At 48.6% G+C, this 26612-nt stretch overlaps 1 protein-coding gene, 1 long non-coding RNA gene and 1 pseudogene across 4 annotated transcripts in view; 1 reads left to right on the top strand and 2 right to left on the bottom strand.

The window, feature by feature from the left end:
- Positions 1-21168: 21168 nt before the first annotated feature.
- LOC137322987 (uncharacterized) lies at positions 21169-22812 on the bottom strand. The gene is made up of 3 exons (XR_010963272.1): positions 21953-22812; positions 21759-21854; positions 21169-21616 (listed from the first exon to the last, which is right to left on the bottom strand). It is a non-coding gene; the product is annotated as an uncharacterized lncRNA (long non-coding RNA).
- The window catches only part of LOC137322962 (mesoderm induction early response protein 3-like), a 68688-nt gene continuing 64207 nt past the window's right edge, over positions 22132-26612 (top strand). The window contains exon 1 of one of the 3 annotated variants that reach the window (XM_067986247.1): positions 22132-22419. In XM_067986247.1, the coding sequence (XP_067842348.1) occupies positions 22295-22419 (125 nt within the window). In that variant the 5' untranslated portion in view covers positions 22132-22294. The remainder of the gene's footprint in view (positions 22420-26612) is intronic. The other 2 variants (XM_067986230.1, XM_067986240.1) reach the window with 2 other exon arrangements.
- On the bottom strand, positions 25216-26092 carry LOC137322983 (uncharacterized; annotated as a pseudogene).

Here is a 26612-nt window from a genome sequence, read left to right as displayed (position 1 = left end):
TTTTTGTCCATTTTGACCAAACTATCTACTCGTCAGTTGTTTCTTTCCCAAAGTTTTTGTACATGTGAGCAGCAGGTGTTCCCTTTGGAGGGACATTGCTTGCTCTGGCGCCCATGGCTTATAGTCTATACAATTCTTCACACTATAATGACACAAATGACACAATAATCAAGGCCTATCTTAACTCTATCGCAATTCTATACTGGATAATTCAGCTGATCGGACAAGACGTCATGTGTTCTCTACACCTACTTTAGGGTCCTGGCCTTCACGTGGGGTTCAAACCCTCTTAATAACCAGCTCAGGCTAGGTGTGTGAGAGAAACGTCTGCAATTGGTTGGATCAGCTGACTTACACAGGATTCTTGTATATCTTAATTCTGTGCGACATTAACACCAGTCTGCGTTTGTCGCCACTACAGACTTGTTCAAATTACAATCTCACTCAGTTCCGAATATTAATTTTACTCTAAACGTCTGTAACTTTGTTACCTTTTTTTTTCTGGCGCCTGTCTAGCAGTGCCCGTGTGTTGGCCCAATACAGCAGCCTCAACGTCACTCTAGTTACCTTACCGGTTTCACAGATCTACTTCGCTATTGTTCTCTCTTAGCCCGTTACTACAACACCGCAGCTGACAATATCGAATAAGCTGACAAGTTCCTTTTCCCCTTCATTTTCTCCTTGTCTATACGAAACACATTTCCTATGATCGCCTTCCAATTCCTAAAGGCAAACAGAAGAATTAGTCATGTCAGTTAATGCATATATTTACTAATCACAGTGCGTCCGCGGCTTGCACAGAACACCTAGTTGTAATAACAACATGTGTCCGTACTTACTGGGGTTCACAAGCGATCTCAGTGGAACCTCCAAGAAACTGTCGAAACCTAACACTATACCAATGCATTAACACCCAAACCAGTAGTACAAAGAGAAAATTTTATTTTAACTTGTATACAAGGGAAGAGCACCTCAAAACAATGGTTGAAGGTACAGCTTCTTCGAGTCAGTGAAACAGCTCATGTTTATACAGTTCAATAAAAAACGCCCATCTGCTACAGAATATGGGCGTACACGTACATTCTTTATTGGCTCAGGTAGTTGGTCAATCAAGTAGTGAGCCTGTCCCCCCGAACGTCCATAGCCCTTTATTACTTTGGCATGTAGGCCTGAGCATTCCCATCCTCCCCACATTTCTGTCCTGGTTATCAGTAGGGCTGAAGTCAGTCTCAAGGCCACATGGCCTTTCAAGAAACTGTATTCTCATTATATTTTTGTAGTCAGCAATACCCCTATCTGCTAGGGGGGCCAGACGATACTAAGCACCTGCTCAGCTAACTTAATTATCAACATACCAAGGCTTAAACGTAATTACACAATTGTGCTTCTCTGTGTGCTGTAGCTAACCTATTATGTGGGTTAATAAAGAGTTAATATGGTCAAGTATCCCTTCATGCATTTCCACAAGCTCCAGTTGTCGTGGTCCATATTGGGACCAATGACATAAGGAAGAAAAGGGAGGAGGTCCTGCTAAGAGAATATCAGAAGTTAGAAGCTAAATTAAAAAGCAGGACTTCACGGGTGGTAATCTCGGGATTACTACCCAAGCCACATGCTAATTGGCATAGGGATAGACAGATCAGGAAGGTGAATGCATGGTTGAAAGAGTGGTGTGGGAAGAAGGGGGATTCCATTTCATGGGAGATTGACACCAGTACAGGGACAGGAAGGAGCTGTACCGTTGGGATGGGTTCCACCTGAACCGGAATGGGACCAGTGTCCTAGTGGAAAGGATAAATAGGGCTGTCAATAGGACTTTAAACTAATAAGATGGGGGGAGGCATCTGGTGAAGATAACATAAGTCTGAAGAAAAAATAAATAGGAAATGAGAATAAAGGTCAGACCAAGTTAGGAATAAGGGTAACACAAACAGTCAGGGAACAAATACAGTTACAGAACATTAATGCAAAATGACTGTCAAAAACAAAGGGAGAGGAACAATTATAAAAAACAAATTAAATTGCCTGTACAGTAATGTGCACAGCACCCAAAACAAAATGGGGAACTGGAAGCAATAATTCATAGCAAGGAGCCAGATGTTGTAGGGATAACTGAAACATGGCTGCATAAGGAACAGGAAAGGCAGTTAAATATTGCAGGATATAATGTATTTAGAAAGGGTGGGAAAGGAAGAAGGTGGGGAAGGGTGGGGTAGCTGTACTAATTAGAGACAACATAATGGCAATAGAAAGAAGGGACATAAGTAACATTACGATAGAAACAGGATCCATATGGATTAAGACAAAGGATAAGAAGGGATCGATCATGTTAATAGGTATACTCTACAGACCAGCTAAGAGTGGAAAGGAAGTGGAGGATGAAATATGTGGACAAATCAATGAAATGAGTAAAAAAATCAAATAATAATCATGACAGATTTCAACTACCACCAAATAAACTGGCAAAAAGGAGAAAAGGGAATGGATTTTTTACAGTTTGCACCTGACTCCTTTCTTACCCAGTATGTGAGAAGCCCAACAAGAGAGGAATCACTGCTGGATCCAGTAATGGGAAATGAACCAGAACAGATAAGAGAAGTAAGCTTAGGGGAACATCTAGGCAATAGAGATCATAACATAATAAGGTTTAAAATAATGATTGAGAAAGACATAAGTAAGACAAAGATCAAAGTGATAGATTGGAAAAAAGCTAATTTTGAGGGGATCAGAATGGAACTAGGGCAGGTAAATCGGGAAAAAAATTGATAGAGAAAGAAATGGTAGAGCAGTGAATAATATTCAAAACAGTGATCTATAGAGTTCAGCAGAAATATATTTCTCTTAAAAAGCAAGAACAAACTAGACAATAATGAAATACCATAGATGAATAAAGATAAGGGTAACTTTGAAACTAAAGAAAAAGGCATACACTAAGTACATAGACAATAAAGGAGAGGATGACAAAAGGGAATATGAAGAGGTTAGGAAAGAAATAAAAAAAACAATTAGGAAAGCAAAGAGGTTAAATTATCAAGGAATATAAAAAGAAAGAGTAAAGTATTCTACAGACACATAAATTAAAAAAAGAAAAATCAGGATAGGGATAGGGCCACTAAAGGGTGCACAAGATAAACTCTCAGGTAATGACAGCGAAATGGCAGAAACATTGAATAGTTACTTTGCCTCCGTATTTACCAGGGAGACTAACAAGATGGGCAGGACATTAGACAAAGAGGTCGAAAAAGATATTAAAACATTTAAGATAGAAAGCGAGGAGATAAGTGGTAAACTAATCATACTTAGGGAGGATAAAACCCCTGGTCCGGATGGATTGCTTCCGCAAATATTAAAAGAAGTTAGGGAGGAGATAGCAGAGGCACTATTACATATATATAAAAAAGCAGCCCGCTTGATTGGCACCAAATCCACTACCTTAAACATTCACTCCCTCCACCACTGGCGCACCATGGCTGCAATGTGTACCATCTACAAGATGCACTTCAGCAACTCGCCAAGGCTTCTTCTACAGCACCTCCCAAACCAGCGACCTCTACCATTTAGAAGGACAAGGACAGCAGGCGCATGGGAACACCACCACCTGCACATTTCCCTCCAAGTCACACACCATCCTGACTTGGAAATATATCGCCGTTCCTTCATCGTCCCTAGGTCAAAATCCTGAACTCCCTACCTAACAGCATTGTAGGAGTACCTTCACCACACGGACTGCAGCGGTTCAAGGAGGCAGCTCACCACCACCTTCTCAAGGGCAATTAGGTATGGGCAATAAATGCTAGAGAAGTCCACATCCCATGAACGAATAAAAAAAAGTCCGGTCGCTGCTGTAGTTGATGCTCAGCATCTGTTAGTGCTGATTTACACTGATACACTGAATTGCCTTTGTAACCATTATTTGCTGATTTATAGTGATACACTGAATTGTCTGTGTAACTCGTTTTGTTAAGTAGCTCTGTCCATTAATGATTTGCTAAAGCAACTGCTAGATAACTCTGACTACATTTATACATTTGTATTAAATATTCATATACCCAACTTTAACTTTAAATTGTGATATGTAACCAATAAATAGTGTTTAGTGGTCTGACTTCTTTCTTGATGATTTGGCAAGAAAGAGTTAATTCACTCACCCAATAGCTTGAGGGTAACTCAACCAAGGGTTAATAAATTAAATTAATTTTGATCTGGACTGGGTTTAATGTAAGACAGTTAAGCGAGCATTGTCAGGCATCATTCGTCCCTTGACCCACACTGGGGGGGGGGGGGGGGGTAAAACCCCAGATGATTCCTTGATGAGGAGTTAATGGTGGGTATTAAGGATTTGTGTAATTCCTTTGCTTATATTTGTCAGGATACCGAAACCCACCTTTCTTACAGTATCTATTAACAGAATGAAATATTTAACTTCTGGGCTCTTACATATTCCACTTCCGAACCAAATTCAGGTCGTAGCTGCTGGGAACTCAGCAATTCAATACATTACTATAAGTTTTCAGCAGCAAGCACTTAATCTCATAATAATTGCTCTTCAAATGAAAGCAACATGCTCTTTGGCAATGGACATCTTCATATTATTATTATTTGACAAACTGATCACTGGAGACATTGGATGTAATAAATCTTTCTTTTAAACTTAGCACGCAATAGATGAAATTTCAGCTTTCAAACATGAGTTCTGGAGCTGGACCAAATCAAGTCATGCATATGTTAATCCTTGTAAGTGCAATAATTGGGTATGTCTTGTGGAGAGTTATGTTTGGTTGAAGTAGATCCTTCAGTCCATTTGATCTCATCCTTCTTAAGTACCAGCTTCCCATTGCAGCATCTAATTGTTTCTCAAACAGGTCAAGTGTCCTGGCCTCAGCCACTCTTCCTTGGAAACTATTCCAGCTGTTGACCAGCAATTGTTGATCATCCTTTAAGTTTGCCCCTCACCACCCTGAACTTGTGTCCTACTGATTTGGTTATAAACCCAAGCTTATCATGTTATTGCACATAGCTCTTCCATCAGCAGCAGGGATGAGTCTCATTGCTCTCTTCTGCACCGCCTCCCAGAAAATTTTGCTTCCTTTAATTGACTTTGGGCCATGAGGGTGACAGTACTGAATCCTAAACATTAGATCAGCAGAAAACCACCAGACTTTTTTAATCTTACAGTTTTTTTTTTCAAGATGATATACCTCTTTAATCCACAAACACCTCCTCCATCATGTTGAATGATCAGGATATTGTCTCACTCATTGTGCTTCCATTGGGAAGTATTGCTCTGTACTGTTGCCGTATTGTGGAATAAAGCAGCTGAATGATGCAAACCGAGCTTTGCCTCACCTAGTTTAACTCATTGTAAACAATTTTACAACACCAAGTTATAGTCCAGCAATTTTATTTTAAATTCACAAGCTTTCGGAGATTTTCTCCTTCCTCAGGCAAATGTTTCAAGAGCTCCTTGAAGCCTACGCATTTATACATATTGAACAATACATGGTGTTTACAGATTGCCACTGCAACTGCCCGTTGCCAAGGCAATCACCGTGTTCAGACAGAGAGGTGTCACCTGCAGAACCCCCGAATACACATTCAACAAAAAAACAAACAGGGAAAAAAAACAGAGAAAAAAAAACACAGAGAGAGGCAGAAACATCCGGAAGGCAGAGAGAGCCAGCAAATGACCCATTATATTAAAAACAGATAACATTTGTTCGCTGGTGGGGTAACGTGTAGCGTGACATGAACCCAAGATCCCGGTTGAGGCCGTCCTCATGGGTGCGGAACTTGGCTATCAATTTCTGCTCGACGATTTTGCGTTGTCGTGTGTCTCGAAGGCCGCCTTGGAGTACGCTTACCCGAAGGTCGGTGGATGAATGTCCATGACTGCTGAAGTGTTCCCCGACTGGGAGGGAACCCTCCTGTTTGGCGATTGTTGCGCGGTGTCCGTTCATCCGTTGTCGCAGCGTCTGCATGGTCTCGCCAATGTACCATGCTCTGGGGCATCCTTTCCTGCAACGTATGAGGTAGACAACGTTGGCCGAGTCACAGGAGTATGAACCATGCACCTGGTGGGTGGTGTCATCTCGTGTGATGGTGGTATCTGTGTCGATGATCTGGCATGTCTTGCAGAGGTTACCGTGGCAGGGTTGTGTGGCGTCGTGGACGCTGTTCTCTTGAAAGCTAGGTAGTTTGCTGCGAACGATGGTCTGTTTGAGGTTGGGTGGCTGTTTAAAGGCGAGTAGTGGAGGTGTGGGGATGGCCATAGCGAGGTGTTTGTCCTCATTGATGACATGTTGAAGGCTGCGGAGAACATGGCGTAGTTTCTCCGCTCCGGGGAAGTACTGGACGACAAAGGGTACTCTGTTGGTTGCGTCCCGTGTTAGTCTCCTGAGGAGGTCTATGCGATTTTTTGCTGTGGCCCGTCGGAACTGTCGATCGATGAGTCGAGCGTCATATCCCGTTCTTACTAGGGCGTCTTTCAGCGTCTGTAGGTGTCCATCGCGTTCCTCCTCGTACAGGGAACCCCCAGCTTCTGTCGTGACACTACAGACTTCCTACAAAAACTCAGTACCCACGGACCAGTAGAACCAGGAACACTTCTCACCACGATGGACGTCTCGGCACTATACACCAGTATCCCCCACGATGACGGCATCGCTGCGACAGCATCAATACTCAACACCAACAACAGCCAATCTCCGGAAGCCATCCTACAACTCATCCGCTTCATCCTGGATCACAATGTCTTCACCTTCGATAACCAGTTCTTTACCCAAACACACGGAACAGCCATGGGGACCAAATTCGCACCCCAATACGCCAACATTTTCATGCACAAGTTCGAGCAGGACTTCTTCACTGCACAAGACCTCCAACCAACACTATACACCAGATACATCGACGACATTTTCTTTCTATGGACCCACGGCAAGGAATCACTAAAGAGACTACACGATAACATCAACAAGTTCCATCCCACCATCAAGCTCACCATGGACTACTCCTCAGAATCAGTTTCTTTCTTGGACACACGAATCTCCATCAAAGACGGGCACCTCAGCACCTCACTCTACCGCAAGCCCACGGACAACCTCACGATGCTCCACTTTTCCAGCTTCCACCCTAACCACGTCAAAGAGGCCATCCCCTATGGACAGGCCCTGCGAATACACAGGGTCTGCTCAGACGAGGAGGAACGCGATGGACACCTACAGACGCAACCAACAGAGTACCCTTTGTCGTCCAGTACTTCCCCGGAGCGGAGAAACTACGCCATGTTCTCCGCAGCCTTCAACATGTCATCAATGAGGACAAACACCTCGCTATGGCCATCCCCACACCTCCACTACTCGCCTTTAAACAGCCACCCAACCTCAAACAGACCATCGTTCGCAGCAAACTACCTAGCTTTCAAGAGAACAGCGTCCACGACGCCACACAACCCTGCCACGGTAACCTCTGCAAGACATGCCAGATCATCGACACAGATACCACCATCACACGAGATGACACCACCCACCAGGTGCATGGTTCATACTCCTGTGACTCGGCCAACGTTGTCTACCTCATACGTTGCAGGAAAGGATGCCCCAGAGCATGGTACATTGGCGAGACCATGCAGACGCTGCGACAACGGATGAACGGACACCGCGCAACAATCGCCAAACAGGAGGGTTCCCTCCCAGTCGGGGAACACTTCAGCAGTCATGGACATTCATCCACCGACCTTCGGGTAAGCGTACTCCAAGGCGGCCTTCGAGACACACGACAACGCAAAATCGTCGAGCAGAAATTGATAGCCAAGTTCCGCACCCATGAGGACGGCCTCAACCGGGATCTTGGGTTCATGTCACGCTACACGTTACCCCACCAGCGAACAAATGTTATCTGTTTTTAATATAATGGGTCATTTGCTGGCTCTCTCTGCCTTCCGGATGTTTCTGCCTCTCTCTGTGTTTTTTTTTCTCTGTTTTTTTTCCCTGTTTGTTTTTTTGTTGAATGTGTATTCGGGGGTTCTGCAGGTGACACCTCTCTGTCTGAACACGGTGATTGCCTTGGCAACGGGCAGTTGCAGTGGCAATCTGTAAACACCATGTATTGTTCAATATGTATAAATGCGTAGGCTTCAAGGAGCTCTTGAAACATTTGCCTGAGGAAGGAGAAAATCTCCGAAAGCTTGTGAATTTAAAATAAAATTGCTGGACTATAACTTGGTGTTGTAAAATTGTTTACAATTGTCAACCCCAGTCCATCACCAGCATCTCCACATCATAGTTTAACTCAGTCTGCCTTTGGAAAGATTGAGGAAACTTGCTAAAGAAACAAGTACGTGCTCCAAATCGCAAGGGGATGCTATTGTTATCTCCCCGTTATGCTATTGTACATGTAGATATAGGGCGGTGTGTGTCAACTCCCATAAAAGTAAGATGCTCAGACCATTTACATGAGTGACTGACCCCACTGATTCACTTAGTAGTCATCAAATTTGCTTAGTTCAATTGACACAAACTAGCTTCGCACAATGATACAAAAATAAAATGAACATGCGATGCTATCCCCCTTCAATGGGTTGTCTCATTCAACTTAACTGACCCAACTGAACCCTAGTAGGTCAAAATTTGTAACAATTAGTGGCAGCTACCTGGGCTACTGAGTTACACACGATGAAGATGATTCAAAAGGTTTTAAATTTATAAGTGAAGGGAACAAAAACAGTAATATCTAAAAATGTCAATCAGGTCAAAAGAGGAATAAATTGAAATGGCACATTTAGTGGCAGAAGGATAAGCAAAAGAGAGTGAGAATTTAAGCTAAAGAAGAAAGAGTTTAAGTTCAGAGAGCGAGAGGGAGAAATGGCATCATTATGAGTCCCAAAGGGAGCAGGAGCATCTTTGTGCTTTCGAACTGGGAGAAAAACACACATCAGCAGTGAGTATGGTAAGTGAGGTCACAGAACTCGGGACCTACCATTATATTAAGTCAAATCTTATTCCAAATTTTAAAGCTGGGCATGATATTGGTAGTTTTATGCAGGCATTTGAATTGTTTGCCAGTCACCACAAGTGGCACAGAAATGAATGTATTTGGACAGTGGGGAGTAAAGGGGTGGAGGAGGTTGCAACGATGAGGATGGGTGAGGTCATGCAGTGATATAAGGATGAGGACAAAGATTTTACATTTGAGGCATTGAGGGATGGGTAACAATGTAGGCCATTGGACAGGCGAACAGGATATAGTATGGGATATAATATATGCAGCAGAGTTTTGGATAGGCTGGGATTTATGAAGAGTAGGGGATGGGCGGCCAGCAAGGAAAGCATTGGCAGTAGCCAAGGCATTGGAAGGGGTTCAGCAGTGGCTGGGGTGGGGGTGGCTGAAGTGGACAATGTTGCAGAGGTGGAAGTACGCAAGCTTTGTGATGGAGAGGATATAAGGTCTGAAGCTCAGCACAAAATCAAACATGACTCCTAGGCTGCATTGAGAACAGTCTGGTTCAGCCTGAGACAGTGACTGGGGGTGGGGTGAGGGAAGGAATCTGTGACAAGGCAGGAGAGTTTGTGGCAGGGATCAAAGATTATGGCTTCGGTCTTCCCAATGTTGAGCTGGAGGAAGTTATAATTCATCCATGACTGGATATCAGACAAATAGACTGACAGCACAAAGGCAGTTGAGGGGTCAAAAGAAGCAGGAGACAGGCAGAGCTCAGTGTCATTGGCATACATTTGGAAGCTGACCCAGTATCTGCAGATGGTGTCACTAAGGGGCAGCATGTAGATGAAGAGGAGGAGACAAAAATAAATTTGTGGGGGGGACACCAGAGGTAATGGTGCGGGGCAGGAAGAGAAGCAATTGTTAGAGAGGCTCTGGCTACATTCAGAAAGGTAGGAGTCAGTCACACAGATTTGGACAACGGAGGAGGATGGCATGATTGACAGTGTTGAATATCACAGAGAGGTCGAGGAGGACGATGAGGGATAATCCATCACAGTTTGCTCTTGCATAGAACTGGTGCGGACTCGATGGGCCAAATGGCCTCCTTCCATGCTGTAACCTTTCTATGATTCTTGAGAATGAAGCCAAACTGGACAGATTTGAACAGGGAGTTATGACAGACATGGGTATGGAGCTGGGAGGCGATGATGTAAGAACGTTGGGATTAATACCCTGACAAGAATATTAATCAAAGGCACCAGACGAATGCTCAACCCATCACCTTAACTCCTCATCAAGGGACCATCTGGAGTTTACCACCCAATTTATGCCTAAGAGGTAATGACACCTGAAATTGACTCTCTGAAATGTCTTACATCAACCAGATTGGATTATATTAGCATTTACACTACTAATCTTCCATCAGGATCTGCACAAGCTACGGAGTGAATGAGTTAACCCTTTCTTGTCAATTATCAAAAAAGTCAAACAACAAAGTCATGAACTAACAATTAATCTTGGAATAATTAGCAGCATTTCAACTTAAACATGGAGTATAAATGTAGTAAATAATTAGTAGATAGAGTTAATTGACAAAATAAATAACCGAAGTTACACAGGCAGTTCAGTTATGTCACAGTAATTCAGTATTAACTGTTTGCTGATTATAAATTTACAGTTGAGATCAGTGTCTGAGATTGATATAAATTGAGGAAATTAATTTAGGATTAGATTCCTTAGATAGCCACCAAGTTAATGGGTTTAGATAGCCAGTCTATTAAAAAGGTTAAAATCTATATGCTTGTTGTGAACAATATTTCCAGAACTTATAAGATCTTGTCCTTATGAGCTCGCGTTCCTCTGGGAGGATGGCATTAGTCTTCTGAGATGTTGTAAGGGATTAGCCTCCATCTGTAGAGATGCTATCCATTCCTCCTGGATATTCTGCTCCTGGGTAAATTCACCTTTCCTGCTGGTAGCTGTATCTGGACGAGCTGGCTTAAATCTCACCTCCCTTGACCTCAGGGAAATTTGTACATCTAACAGTCACATTTATATCTGTCTGGTATAGCTGTACAATCTTCTGTAACCTTTTTCTCTCCCTGTCAGAGATGCACTTTCCGATTTTACAGAGACCCTCCTGCAACAGAAAAGACTACTAAAAGAACTAAACTAAGAACCAAGAGCTGAAAACTGAGTACTTAGAACTGCACTTGTGTCAAAAACACTACCTTATATATCTGTAATTTCCAAAGAAACCTTCTCAATTCTATTGACCAATCTAATTGGCACAATTGTTAGAAGAATTCAGCCCTTCTGGTGCCAATCACCTCACACAGCCATGTTGGTACACTTGATGACCTCCAAATCAATGAAGCACCAACACCTAAATATACCAGGCTGTTGGTTTACTTCCTAGCTTCTCAGGTCCTTGCTAACAAAGGGAACACATTCAGGTTGTTCTATAAATGCCTTGACGGCACCCTTGTCTTGGACATCTGGATAAGCATAAGCAGAACATACTTTACAATACTTGCAAAAAAAAACCTTGAAACGTAGCTACACATGGCAAGAGGTTGCAGTGTGTTACACTGAAATGCTGCAATGTGGACCTGTGTGTGGAAGTGAATGAGTAAATAATGAATAAGTAATGAAAAACAAAGAATATTAGCCATGATTTTGCGGGAGGCCTCCAAATTCACCTTCCCACTCTATTGTTTTTATAATTCATTCTCAGTAGGTGGCGGTGGGCCGTCTTCTTGAACTGCTCGGAGCAGTTTGATACAACTGAGTGGCTTGCTAGCCCACTTCATAGGGTAGTTAAGAGTTAACCATGTTGGTGTGGGACTAGTGTCACATATAGGCCAGACCGGGTACGGTCATTCATTCCCTGAAGGACATTAGTAAACCAGTTGGGTTTTTACAACAATCTAACAGCTTCATGGAAACTTTTACTTTTTACTTTACTTCTACTGCTACTGGCTTTTTATTTCCAATGTCTTAAAACTGAATTCAAATTCTCAAAATGTCATGGTGTGATTTGAATTTAAATTCTCTGGATTATTAGTCCAGGCCTCTTGATTACTAGTCCAGTAACCACTATGCTACCATACCCTATCGGCATGTCTCCATGCCTTTATTCTCAATAGCTCCAATTTCATAAGGAGTTAAAGGTGACACCCACCCTCTTATGTGCAAGTATTGCTTACTGCTATGTACAGCTTTCTGCTTCAAGCAAATATGAAAGGTACATATGTAAAAAAAAAAGCAGATTGTGAGAGAAGGCAAGTTCTACTCATATGTGAGTATCTAAGAAAGAAAGAACTTGCATTTATATAGAGCCCTTCACGAGCTCAGGATATCCCAAAGCACTTTACAGCCAATGAAGTATTTTTGAAGTATGGCCACTGTTGTAATGTAGGAAATGCAGCAGCCAACTGAGCCATAACTGACATTTAAAGCTGTATTGTACCTTGTGCTGATACATTACTTGGTGCTTGAGCTCAGTGGTAGCACTCTCACCTCTGAGTCAGAAGGTAGTGGGTTCAGGCCCCACTCCAGAGACTTGAGCACATATCTTAAGCTTAAACTTCAACTTTGTACTGAGGGAGTGCTGCAATGTTAGAAGTGCTATCTTTCGAATAAGATGTTAAACCGAGGATCCATCTGTCCTCTCAGGTGAACGTACAAGATTCCTTGCACTATTCAAAGAAGACCAAGGAAGTTCTCCCAGTGTCGTGGCTAATATTTATCCACAATCAACATTGCTAAAATAGATTATCTGGTCATTATCTCATTACTGTTTGTGGGACCTAGCTTTGCACACATTGGCTGCTGTGTTTCCCTACATTACAACAGTAACTACATTTCAAAACTTAATTAATTGGCTGTGAAGTACTTTGGGTCATCCTGAGGTCATGAAAGGTGCTACATAAATGCATATTCTTCTTTGGTACTTGATCCATTTAATGGCGAACATGGCCAGGTGGACTACATAACAACATAAGAAATAAGAGCAGGAGTCGACCATATGGCCCCTTGTGCCTGCTCCGCCTTTCAATAAGATCATGGCTGATCTTCGACCTTAACTCCACTTTCCCTATATTCCTTGATTCCCTGAGAGTCCAAAAATCTATCGATTTCAGTCTCGAATATACTCAACGACTGAACATTCACAGCCCTCTGGGGTAGAGAATTCCAAGTATTCATGACCCTCTGAGTGAAGAAACTCCTCCTCATCTCAGTCCTAAATGTCCAACCCCTTATGCTGAGACTATGTCCCCTACTTTTAGACTCTCCAGCCAGGGGAAACGTCCTCTCAACATCTACCCTGTCAAGCCCTCTTAGAATCTTACATGTTTCAGTGAGACCACCTCTCATTCTTCTAAACTCCAGGGAGTCTAGGTCCAATCTACCCAATCTTTCCTCATAGGACAACCGTCTCATCCCAGTTCTAGCTTTATTGTTTTAAATATTCTGCTGTGTTAGTATTTTGCTGTTTCATTATGCTTCTATGTAATATTTGCCATATATTTTCCAGTATGTGGTTTACAATTAAGAGCCCACTTTTAAACCTGGGTACACTATCCAATGCATGACAGTGAATAAAAATGCAAGTTTTGGTTCCTAAGGGACTTGATCTTTTTATGAAAACTGCAATCTGGCACTTAACACAAGAACAAGTGTTGGGAAAAAGCCTAAATTGTAATAGATTCTCTTTAACAGTCTCTTTAACTGCTTTAACAGTGGCTAACATCCTTCTCACCTTTCATAAACCTTCCTATTCAAGACCTACAAATTTAAAGTGACAAAAAAATTCACCCAATTGTGTTCCAGTAGACTGATCAATCCTCTCCCTGTGACCTTCTTCCCTGTGGCCTATCTTCCAACTAAGGATACCTTCACCGTCCATTTGACCTCAACTCGCATTGCAGCTCCATTTGAGTGCATCTTGCAGCTATTTCAGTTTTTCAAAACCACCTGTATCAACAGGACATACCCTTTAGCATCACAATTTGTCACCACATCACAATCCAGAATTTTATTCCACCACAATCTGTAACCTCATGGCCCGGCATATCCCTCACTCTACCATTTCCATCAAGCCAGGGGATCAACCCTGGTTCAAAGAGGAATGTAGCAGAGCATGCCAGGAGCAGCACCAAGCATAAGTAAAAATAAGGTGCCAACCTGGTGAAGCTACAACACAGGACTACATGCATGCTAAGCAGTGGAACCAGCATGCTATAGACAGAACTAAGCGATCCCACAACCAATGGATCAGATCAAAGCTCTGCAGCCTTGTCACATCCAGTCGTCAATGGTGGTGGACAATTAAACAACTAACAGGAGGAGGAGGCTCCATGAACATCCCCATCCTCAATGATGGTGGAGCCCAGCATATGAGAGCAAAAGTCAAGGCTGAAGCGTTTGCAACCATCTTCAGCCAGAAGTGCCGAGTAGATGATCCATCTTGGCTTCTTCCCGAGAACCCCACCATCACAGAAGCCAGTCTTCAGCCAATTCGATTCACTCCACGTGATATTAAGAAATGGCTGAGTGCACTGGATACAGCAAAGGATTTGGGCCCCGACAACATCCTGGCTGTAGTGCTGAAGACTTGTGCTCCAGAACGAGCCATACCTCTACCCAAGGTGTTTCAGTACAGCGACAAGACTGGCATAAAGCCAACAAAGTGGAAAATTGCCCGGGTATGTCCTGTCCACAAAAAGCAGGACAAATCCAATCCAGCTAATTACCACCCCATCAGTCTACTCTCAATCAACAGCAAAGTGATGGAAGGTGTTGTCGACAGTGCTATCAAGTGGCACATACTCGCCAATAACCTGCTCATCAATGCTCAGTTTGGGTTCCACCAGGACAACTCGGCTCCAGACCTCAATATGGCCTTGGTCCAAATATGGACAAAAGAGCTGAATTCTAGAGGTGAGATGAGTGACTGCCCTTGACATCAAGGCAGCATTTAACCGAGTGTGGCACCAAGGAGCCCTAGTAAAATTTAAGTCAATGGGAATCAGGGGGAAAACTCTCCCGTGGGTGGGGTCATAACTAGTACAAAGGAAGATGGTGGTGGTTGTTGAAGGACAATCATCGCAGCCCCAGGACATTGCTGCAGGAGTTCCTCAGGGCAGTGTCCGAGGCCCAACCATCTTCAGCTGCTTCATCAATGACCCCTCCATCATATGGTCACTATTGGGGATATTAGCAGATGATTGCAACATCCAGGTTTGGGCTGATAAGTGGCAAGTAACATTTGAGCCAGAGAAGTGCCAGGCAATGACCATCCCCAACAAGGGAGAGTCTAACCATCTCCCCTTGACATTCAATGGCATTATCATCGCTGAATCCCCCATCATCAACATTGTGGGGGACACCATAGACCAGAAACTTAACTGGACCAGCCACATAAATACTGTGGCTATAAGAGCAGGTCAGAGGCTGGGTATTCTGCGGCAATGGACTCACCTCCTGACTCCCTAAAGCCTTTCCACCATCGACAAGGCACAAGTCAGGAGTGTGATGGAATACTCTCCACTTGCCTGGATGAGTGCAGCTCTAACAACACTCAAGAAGCTCGACATTATCCAGGACAAAGCAACCCACTTAATTGGCACCCCATCCACCACCTTAAACATTCACTCCCTCCACCACTGGCACACTGTGGCTATAGTGTGTACCATCTACAAGGTGCACTGCAGCAACTTGCCAAGGCTTGTTCGACAGCACCTCCCAAACCCGCGACCTCTACCACTTAGAAAGACCTCTACCACACAACCCTGCCACGGTAACCTCTGCAAGACATGCCAGATCATCGACACAGATACCACCATCACACGAGAGGACACCACCCACCAGGTGCATGGTTCATACTCCTGTGACTCGGCCAACGTTGTCTACCTCATACGTTGCAGGAAAGGATGCCCCAGAGCATGGTACATTGGCGAGACCATGCAGACGCTGCGACAACGGATGAACGGACACCGCGCAACAATCGCCAAACAGGAGGGTTCCCTCCCAGTCGGGGAACACTTCAGCAGTCATGGACATTCATCCACCGACCTTCGGGTAAGCGTACTCCAAGGCGGCCTTCAAGACACACGACAACGCAAAATCGTCGAGCAGAAATTGATAGCCAAGTTCCGCACCCATGAGGACGGCCTCAACTGGGATCTTGGGTTCATGTCACGCTACGCGTTACCCCACCAGCGAACAAATGTTATCTGTTTTTAATATAACGGGTCAGTTGCTGTCTTTTCTATGTTTCTACCTCTCTATCTCTGTTTTTTTTTGTTTGTTGTTTTTTTTGGTGATTTGTATATTCTGAGACCTGGCAGGTAACACCTGTCTGTCTGCACACTGATTGCCTTGGCAACGGGCAGTTGAAAAAACTGTCTGTAATCACCAAGCATTGTTCTGTGAATTATAAATGCGATTTCATTTCGAGGATTTCATTTTCACATCGTTCACCTGAGGAAGGAGGAAGCCTCCGAAAGCTTGTGAATTTAAAATAAAATTGCTGGACTATAACTTGGTGTTGTAAAATTGTTTACAACTTAGAAAGACAAGGGAAGCAGGCACTTTGGAACACCGTCACCTGCACGTTCCCATCCAAGACACACACCATCCTGACTTGGAAATATATCGCCGTTCCTTCATCGTCGCTGGGTCAAAATCCTGGAACTCCCTACCTAACAGCACTGTGGGAGAACTTTCACCACATGGACTGCAGCGGTTCAAGAAGGCAGCTCACCACCACCTTCTCAAGGGCAATTAGGGATGGGCAATAAATGCTGGCCTTGCCATCGACGCCCTCATCCCATGAATGAATTAAAAACAAAATTACAAAACTGGTTGTAAGTTTAACCCTACCAGACCTTCCTTTGATCCAATTGAGATCTAAATCTAATCCTGAACAAGCTATGTGCCATTATTTCGAACACCTTTCCATGTGCAAGTTGAAGCTTCTGTCTCAAAAATGCACTTTTGATGTCTCTGGTTTCAACCAGTGATTTAGTGAAATCCATTATACTGTGTATTGATCAGACTTCTGCCATTAAAGTCATAAAATAATGCTGCACAGGAGGCTATTCGTTCCATTGTGCCTGTGCCATCTCTTTGAAAGAGCTATCCAATTAGTCCCACTTGCCTGCTCTTTCCCATAGCCCTGGTATTTCTTCCTTTTCAAGTATATATTCAATTCCCTTTTGAAAACTACTATTGAATCTGCTTCCACCACCTTTTCAGGTAGTGCATTCCAGATCATAACAACTCACTGTGTGACAAAAATTCTCATCTCTCCTCTGGTTCTTTTGCCAATTATCTTAAATCTGCATCCTCTGGTTACTGATCTTCCTGCCAGTGGAAACAGTTTCTCCTTATTTACCCTATCAAAACCCTTCATAATTTTGAACACTTCTATTAAATCTCCCCATAACTTTATGATTTTAAGGCAGACGTCTTAAGACTTTCAAAAGGCATTTGATAAAGTGCCGCGCGGCAGGCTTATCAATAAGATTGCGGCCCATTGAATAAAGGGGGCAGTAGCAATGTGGATATAGAATTGGCTAAGGGACAGGAAACAGAGAGTCGTGGTAAACGGTTGTTTTTTGGACTGGAGGGAGGTGTACAGTGGCGTTCCCAAGGGGTCCGTGCTGGGACCACTGCTTTTCTTGATATATATTAATGACTTGGACTTGGGTGTACAGGGCACAATTTCAAAATTTGCAAATGACACAAAACTTGGAAGGGTATTATACAGTGAGGAGGACAGTGATAGACTTCAAGAGGATATAGACAGGCTGGAGACATGGGCAGACACATGGCAGATGAAATTTAACACAGAAAAATGCAAAATGATACATTTCAGTAGGAAGAACGAGGAGAGGCAATATAAACTGGAGGGCACAACTCTAAAAGGGGTACAAGAACAGAGATCTAGGGATATATGTGCACAAATCGTTGAAGGTGGCAAGGCAGGTTGAGAGAGTGGTTAAAAAAGCATACGGGATCCTGGGCTTTATAAATAGAGGCACAGAGTACAAAAGTAAGGGATTCATGATGAACCTTTATTAAACACTGGTTCGGCCACAACTGGAGTACTGTGTCCAGTTGTGGGCACCACACTTCAGGAAAGATGTGAAGGCCTTAGAAATGGTGCAGAAGAGATTTACTAGGATGATTCCAGGGATGAGGGACTTTAGTTACGTGGATAGACTGGAGAAGCTGGGGTTGTTCTCCTTGGAACAGAGAAGGTTGAGAGGAGATTTGATAGAGGTATTCAAAATCATGAAGGGTCTAGACAGAGTAGATAGAGAGAAACTGTTCCCACTGGCGGAAGGGTCAAGAACCAGAGGACGTAGATTTAAGGTGATTGGCAAAAGAACCAAAGGTGACATGAGGAAGAACTTTTTTACACAGCGAGTGGTTAGGATCTGGAATGCACTGCCCGAGGGGGTGGTGGAGGCAGATTCAATCATGGCCTTCAAGAGGGAACTGGATAAGTACTTGAAAGGAAAAAATTTGCAGGGCTACGGTGAAAGGGCGGGGGAGTGGGACTAGCTGGATTGCTCTTGCAAAGTGCCGGCGTGGACTCGATGGGCCGAATCTTTCCGTGCTGTAACTTTTCTATGATTCTATGATAACCTTCTCTGCTCTAAAGAGAACAATCCCAGCCTCTGGCCCAAAACATTGTTACTCTGTGCTTTTATTCCACTCTCATTCTTCGTAGATCTGCCTTACTTTGTGGACATTCATAGTGCAAAGCTTTGATAAATCAGACTTACTGCATCATTTACTCTATCTTGGCAACTTTTATTTCTTCTAATTTTGAATCCTTAGGTTGGCTGCTTTTGAAACAACAAATTTTCAAATGATTCGTACAATGCATACTCCATTGTAACCATCTTTTCAGCAGAAAACTCAATTGTTCTATTCAAGGCCTCTCCACATATTCCATTATTGGCATCAATAAAGAATGTCTCTATTGATGACCAATGTGAAGCCTCATCGCGAAGTAGTCTTCACACATTTAATAAGCATTCCTTTCTGGCTTGGCAGTCACAGGTTGCAATGCCATCAATAGACCACAAATTCACAAGATAGATATAGATGAGGAAGGTCGTTCTTCGCATCCTAAATCATCCTTCCAGAAAGACTTACAGTCATCCACCACAACATCTAAAGGTCAGCTTTGCATTGTTGATCGTACTCTCGCCTCTGAACCAGAAGGTTGTGTATTCAAGTCCTATTCCAAGCCTTGAGTATATAAGCTATAGTTAATACTTTAGTACTTTAGGAATGCTGTATTTCTGGAGTCGCCATCCTCTGAATGAGATGTTACACCAAGGTTCCGTTTGTTTGTTCTCATGGTTCGGTTGTGTGTGAAAGTTCCTATGTCACCATTCAAAGAAGAACAGTGAGTTTTCTGAATATCTTGGCCAACATTCTACCCTCATCCAACATCACCCAACAAAATATAAACAGACTATCTGTCCAATTCGAGTTAGTGGCATCATGGTGTATGCAAATTAGCTGCTGCCCTTGCCTACATAAAAACTGTCACTGCACTTCAAAGGAATACATTGGCCCAGAATTTGCTGGCAAAATAACAGGAAGGCTAATGGAGCTCTCCATCGTTTTTGAGCAAATGCTACAGCAACTTCAGGCTAGGGCAAATGTGCAATTAAACGCGGAAATCCAGAAGTTGCTGTCAGAGATGCGCTGCTCTGCCGTTAGCTTTGCAAAAACGGCACCTCGCTGTCTGTTTCACCATTGAAATGCACTGAACGGCGTGAAGTTCCTGTGTTTGCGCGGTAGATAAGAACTAAATTCGCCACAGAAAGTGAAGTCCTGTCCATTTCAGTCTAAGTACCCTTTTAACAACGTGATAAGTGTTAATTGCTGTCAGTCAACCTCTCTGGCACTGAAAATGAACTATTATAAGTGTGGAGTCTCATTCCTTCAGGTTTTAATTGTTGGAGATTTTTTTTAAAAATGTAAATTAATTTTTAAAAAACTTTTCCTTTCTTTCTCCCTCTTAATCCAATCTTTCTTTCCCTCTCTTCCTGTACCTGATTTGACATTGAATTCATCCATTCTAATTTACACTTCCTTTTCAGATTTTGTGCTGTAAATTTCACAATCCTTCAATCTGATTGGTTAAGGAGATACACAGTTGCTTGCCCTGTTTCCCTTGCTGCGATGTTTCCATCTCACAATTGCAGCAACTTGTGGTGCAAAATATTAAATGAGCAAGGAAAAGTCTAACTAACGGTGGATGCTGTTCGTTGCCCTTTTACAGCAAATTCTGGACCAAAGTTTAAAGAAAAACGTACTAATATCAGTACTAAATTTGGCCTCATTCTTCAAATTATTGCATTCACCAGACACCAATTACGCCCCCAGCCATTCCATCATCCTTCTAAGGTATATACGTATATAGTTTTGTTATTTATCTCGCACTCACAGACCTACATGTATGTATATTTGTTTTGTCCTGCTCATTATCATCGTCGTCGTCGTTGTCATCTCAGTTTTCTAAACAAAATCAAAATGCGATCCCACAAGCTTCTGTGATATTTATAGGTCTCAATAATGAGAGGAGACCAAATTCATGGTCAAGGTTGACAAATGTTACTGGGAAGCCATCTTGTGCTTTCCCCAATACTGACCCTGCCGGCTCACTTCCAGCACATGAGGAGGGCATAATCATTTAATGAATGAGGAAGACCCTGTAAGGTAGGTAATCTCTATTTTCAATCTCAAGAGAAATCACTTGCAAGCCATAACAGGAAGGCAAAATATATATATATGAGAGACAGAGAGAATAAGAATGCAAACAGAAAGTAAACTTTTATTTTGGATCAATAAACATTTAAAAAATATATAAAACTGTATATAGCTGTATTTCATTTATATCTGAAATAAAAACAGAAAATACTGGAAATACTCAGCAGGTCAGGCAGCATCTATGTCTACCTCATACGTTGCAGGAAAGGATGCCCCAGAGCATGGTACATTGGCGAGACCATGCAGACGCTGCGACAACGGATGAACGGACACCGCGCAACAATCACCAAACAGGAGGGTTCCCTCCCAGTCGGGGAACACTTCAGCAGTCAAGGACATTCAGCCACCGACCTTCGGGTAAGCGTACTCCAAGGCGGCCTTCGAGACACACGACAACGCAAAATCGTCGAGCAGAAATTGATAGCCAAGTTCCGCACCCATGAGGACGGCCTCAACCGGGATCTTGGGTTCATGTCACGCTACACGTTACCCCACCAGCGAACAAATGTTATCTGTTTTTAATATAACGGGTCAGTTGCTGTCTTTTCTATGTTTCTACCTCTCTATCTCTGTTTTTTTTTGGTGATTTGTATATTCGGAGACCTTGTAGGTAACACCTGTCTGTCTGCACACTGATTGCCTTGGCAACGGGCAGTTGAAAAGACTGTCTGTAATCACCAAGCATTGTTCTGTGATTTATAAATGCGATTTCATTTCGAGGATTTCATTTCCACAACATTCACCTGAGGAAGGAGGAAGCCTCCGAAAGCTTGTGAATTTAAAATAAAATTGCTGGACTATAACTTGGTGTTGTAAAATTATTTACAATTGTCAACCCCAGTCCATCACCGGCATCTCCACATCACAGCATCTATGGAGAGAGAAATAGAGTTAACGTTTCAGGTTGATGACCTTTCATCAGAACTGTTTGTATTGATTCAACCTATCCCGTATAAAGGCTCAAACTACATAAAAAGCTCGAATGCAGTAAAGTTTTATACAATAAATACTACCCAATGTAGATATGCTTATTTTTCGTCCTCCAGGTCAAGCATGATACTCTTTACACTTGGTTTTCAAACGAAAACAGACAAGATGGTCTCACATTCCTGAGGCAGAAAAATAAAACCGCTGAACTACCATAGCTTTAATTATTAAAAACCAAATAAGCAAAATTACAAGTCAGGAAAACCTGTGCTGAGCTCACCTGAAGTCAGTCTGAAAGGTAATCATCGCAAACGCTGAGACTTCAACAATATTAAATTATTATTATTGGTCTGACATCGTAACCAAGTGCGGCCAATCCACTCAGCGAAGGGCGGGACATCTCATCGCCAGGTTGGGGTTTTTTTTTTCCTGTTTCCTAAAACTTGCGTTCGAGTTTTTTTTTTCCAGTCCATTCTGTTTGTAGAGAATCTCAAATTAGAATAAGAAGCCCGGTGGAAGCAGCAAAATCTTAATTAGTGGGGGGGGGGAGAGAGAGAGAGAGAGAGAGAAGCGGCGATGGTTGTGTTGGGACAGGAGAGGAGATGAAAGCGGTAAAGTTGAAATGACATTTTCCTTTTTTTCCCCGCAGCTCCACCAATTGCAACAAATGTTGCAGAGCTCCGTCTGCTGCATCCGGGTCTCGGGCTGGGCAGCTCGCTCTCCGGGAGAGGTAACAACATGGCGGAGGTAAGGAGACGGCAGCCCGGCCCCGGGCCCGAGCCCGAGCCCGAGCATCGCGGGGGGGGCCACACCCACACCCCGACATCGGCAGCCGCTCCCGCTACCGGGACAGCAGGAGCCGGCCGCGGGTCCGAGAAGCGGCCGGCACCCTGGAGTCGGTTCCATCGATCGATGGATGGATCGATGGTTGGATGGGGAGGGAGGGAGGCGGTGCCGGTGGCGGCCCCGGGACCGGGCTGTGTGTGGTGTGTGTGTCTTATGAGCGCGGGGCGGGACGCCGGAGCCGGGCCCCGCTAGGCCGCGGATCTTCTCCACCCAGCGCGGTCCTCCTGGCTGCAGCTTGTGTCTGTCAGGCGGAGTTCTTGATGGAGCTGAGTGTGCGACGCCGTCCCGCAGCCTTTGGCTCCGGGTTAGTGGGTGGTGGAGGAGCAGGAGAAGGCGCGGCGGCCGCCCCGAGCCCAGTAACTTTTAGTTTGTGGGAAAGAGGCGGCGCAGCGGCACCTGGCCAGAGAAGAAAAAAGTCAGTAAAGGGTGGGAGAGAAACACAAGCAGAGAGAAGGGGAGATGCAGAGAAGACGGGGCGGGCGATGGGCGAGGGAGCGAAGACGGGGCGGGCGATGGGCGAGGGAGCGAAGACGGGGCGAGGGAGCGAAGACGGGGCGATGGGCGAGGGAGCGAAGACGGGGCGATGGGCGAGGGAGCGAAGACGGGGCGATGGGCGAGGGAGCGAAGACGGGGCGATGGGCGAGGGAGCGAAGACGGGGCGATGGGCGAGGGAGCGAAGACGGGGCGATGGGCGAGGGAGCGAAGACGGGGCGGGCGATGGGCGAGGGGGCGAAGACGGGGCGGGCGATGGGCGAGGGAGCGAAGACGGGGCGGGCGATGGGCGAGGGAGCGAAGACGGGGCGAGGGAGCGAAGACGGGGCGAGGGAGCGAAGACGGGGCGAGGGAGCGAAGACGGGGCGAGGGGGCGAAGACGGGGCGGGCGATGGGCGAGGGGGCGAAGACGGGGCGGGCGATGGGCGAGGGGGCGAAGACGGGGCGGGCGATGGGCGAGGGGGCGAAGACGGGGCGGGCGATGGGCGAGGGGGCGAAGACGGGGCGATGGGCGAGGGGGCGAAGACGGGGCGGGCGATGGGCGAGGGGGCGAAGACGGGGCGAAGACGGGGCGGGCGAGGGGGCGAAGACGGGGCGGGCGATGGGCGAGGGGGCGAAGACGGGGCGGGCGAGGGGGCGAAGACGGGGCGGGCGAGGGGGCGAAGACGGGGCGGGCGAGGGGGCGAAGACGGGGCGGGCGAGGGGGCGAAGACGGGGCGGGCGAGGGGGCGAAGACGGGGCGGGCGAGGGGGCGAAGACGGGGCGGGCGAGGGGGCGAAGACGGGGCGGGCGAGGGGGCGAAGACGGGGCGGGCGAGGGGGCGAAGACGGGGCGGGCGAGGGGGCGAAGACGGGGCGGGCGAGGGGGCGAAGACGGGGCGGGCGAGGGGGCGAAGACGGGGCGGGCGAGGGGGCGAAGACGGGGCGGGCGAGGGGGCGGGCGATGGGCGAGGGGGCGAAGATGGGGCGGGCGAAGACGGGGCGGGCGAGGGGGCGAAGACGGGGCGATGGGCGAGGGGGCGAAGACGGGGCGATGGGCGAGGGAGCGAAGACGGGGCGATGGGCGAGGGAGCGAAGACGGGGCGGGCGATGGGCGAGGGAGCGAAGACGGGGCGATGGGCGAGGGAGCGAAGACGGGGCGGGCGATGGGCGAGGGAGCGAAGACGGGGCGGGCGATGGGCGAGGGAGCGAAGACGGGGCGATGGGCGAGGGAGCGAAGACGGGGCGATGGGCGAGGGAGCGAAGACGGGGCGAGGGAGCGAAGACGGGGCGAGGGAGCGAAGACGGGGCGATGGGCGAGGGAGCGAAGACGGGGCGATGGGCGAGGGGGCGAAGACGGGGCGGGCGATGGGCGAGGGAGCGAAGACGGGGCGATGGGCGAGGGGGCGAAGACGGGGCGGGCGATGGGCGAGGGGGCGAAGACGGGGCGGGCGAGGGGGCGAAGACGGGGCGGGCGATGGGCGAGGGGGCGAAGACGGGGCGGGCGATGGGCGAGGGGGCGAAGACGGGGCGGGCGATGGGCGAGGGGGCGAAGACGGGGCGGGCGATGGGCGAGGGGGCGAAGACGGGGCGGGCGATGGGCGAGGGGGCGAAGACGGGGCGGGCGATGGGCGAGGGGGCGAAGACGGGGCGGGCGATGGGCGAGGGGGCGAAGACGGGGCGATGGGCGAGGGGGCGAAGACGGGGCGATGGGCGAGGGGGCGAAGACGGGGCGGGCGATGGGCGAGGGGGCGAAGACGGGGCGGGCGAGGGGGCGAAGACGGGGCGGGCGAGGGGGCGAAGACGGGGCGGGCGAGGGGGCGAAGACGGGGCGGGCGAGGGGGCGAAGACGGGGCGGGCGAGGGGGCGAAGACGGGGCGGGCGAGGGGGCGAAGACGGGGCGGGCGAGGGGGCGAAGACGGGGCGGGCGAGGGGGCGAAGACGGGGCGGGCGAGGGGGCGAAGACGGGGCGGGCGAGGGGGCGAGGGGGCGGGCGAGGGGGCGAGGGGGCGGGCGAGGGGGCGAAGACGGGGCGATGGGCGAGGGGGCGAAGACGGGGCGATGGGCGAGGGGGCGAAGACGGGGCGATGGGCGAGGGGGCGAAGACGGGGCGATGGGCGAGGGGGCGAAGACGGGGCGATGGGCGAGGGGGCGAAGACGGGGCGGGCGAGGGGGCGAAGACGGGGCGGGCGAGGGGGCGAAGACGGGGCGAAGACGGGGCGGGCGATGGGCGAGGGGGCGAAGACGGGGCGGGCGATGGGCGAGGGGGCGAAGACGGGGCGGGCGATGGGCGAGGGGGCGAAGACGGGGCGGGCGATGGGCGAGGGGGCGAAGACGGGGCGGGCGATGGGCGAGGGGGCGAAGACGGGGCGGGCGATGGGCGAGGGGGCGAAGACGGGGCGGGCGATGGGCGAGGGGGCGAAGACGGGGCGATGGGCGAGGGGGCGAAGACGGGGCGATGGGCGAGGGGGCGAAGACGGGGCGATGGGCGAGGGGGCGAAGACGGGGCGGGCGATGGGCGAGGGGGCGAAGACGGGGCGGGCGAGGGGGCGAAGACGGGGCGGGCGAGGGGGCGAAGACGGGGCGGGCGAGGGGGCGAAGACGGGGCGGGCGAGGGGGCGAAGACGGGGCGGGCGAGGGGGCGAAGACGGGGCGGGCGAGGGGGCGAAGACGGGGCGGGCGAGGGGGCGAAGACGGGGCGGGCGAGGGGGCGAAGACGGGGCGGGCGAGGGGGCGAAGACGGGGCGGGCGAGGGGGCGGGCGAGGGGGCGAGGGGGCGGGCGAGGGGGCGAAGACGGGGCGATGGGCGAGGGGGCGAAGACGGGGCGATGGGCGAGGGGGCGAAGACGGGGCGATGGGCGAGGGGGCGAAGACGGGGCGATGGGCGAGGGGGCGAAGACGGGGCGATGGGCGAGGGGGCGAAGACGGGGCGGGCGAGGGGGCGAAGACGGGGCGGGCGAGGGGGCGAAGACGGGGCGAAGACGGGGCGGGCGATGGGCGAGGGGGCAAAGACGGGGCGGGCGATGGGCGAGGGGGCGAAGACGGAGGGGGCGAGGGAGCGAAGACGGGGCGGGCGATGGGCGAGGGGGCGAAGACGGAGGGGGCGAGGGAGCGAAGACGGAGGGGGCGAGGGAGCGAAGACGGGGCGGGCGAGGACGGGGCGGGCGAGGGGGCGAGGACGGGGCGGGCGAGGGGGCGAGGACGGGGCGGGCGAGGGGGCGAGGACGGGGCGGGCGAGGGGGCGAGGACGGGGCGGGCGAGGGGGCGAGGACGGGGCGGGCGAGGGGGCGAGGACGGGGCGGGCGAGGGGGCGAAGACGGGGGCGGGCGAGGGGGCGAAGACGGGGGCGGGCGAGGGAGCGAAGACGGGGGCGGGCGAGGGGGCGAAGACGGGGGCGAAGACGGGGGCGGGCGAAGACGGGGGCGGGCGAGGGAGCGAGGGCCGGGGGAGCGAGGGCGGGGCGGGCGAGGGAGCGAGGGCGGGCGAGGGAGCGAGGGCGGGGCGGGCGAGGGAGCGAGGGCGGGGCGGGCGAGGGGGCGGGGCGGGCGAGGGAGCGAGGGCGGGGCGGGCGAGGGAGCGAGGGCGGGGCGGGCGAGGGAGCGAGGGCGGGGCGGGCGAGGGAGC

Source organism: Heptranchias perlo, chromosome 1 (assembly GCF_035084215.1).
Source record: "Heptranchias perlo isolate sHepPer1 chromosome 1, sHepPer1.hap1, whole genome shotgun sequence".
Classification (NCBI taxonomy): Eukaryota; Metazoa; Chordata; class Chondrichthyes; order Hexanchiformes; family Hexanchidae; genus Heptranchias; species Heptranchias perlo.
This window is presented reverse-complemented; position numbering and strand designations above follow the sequence as displayed.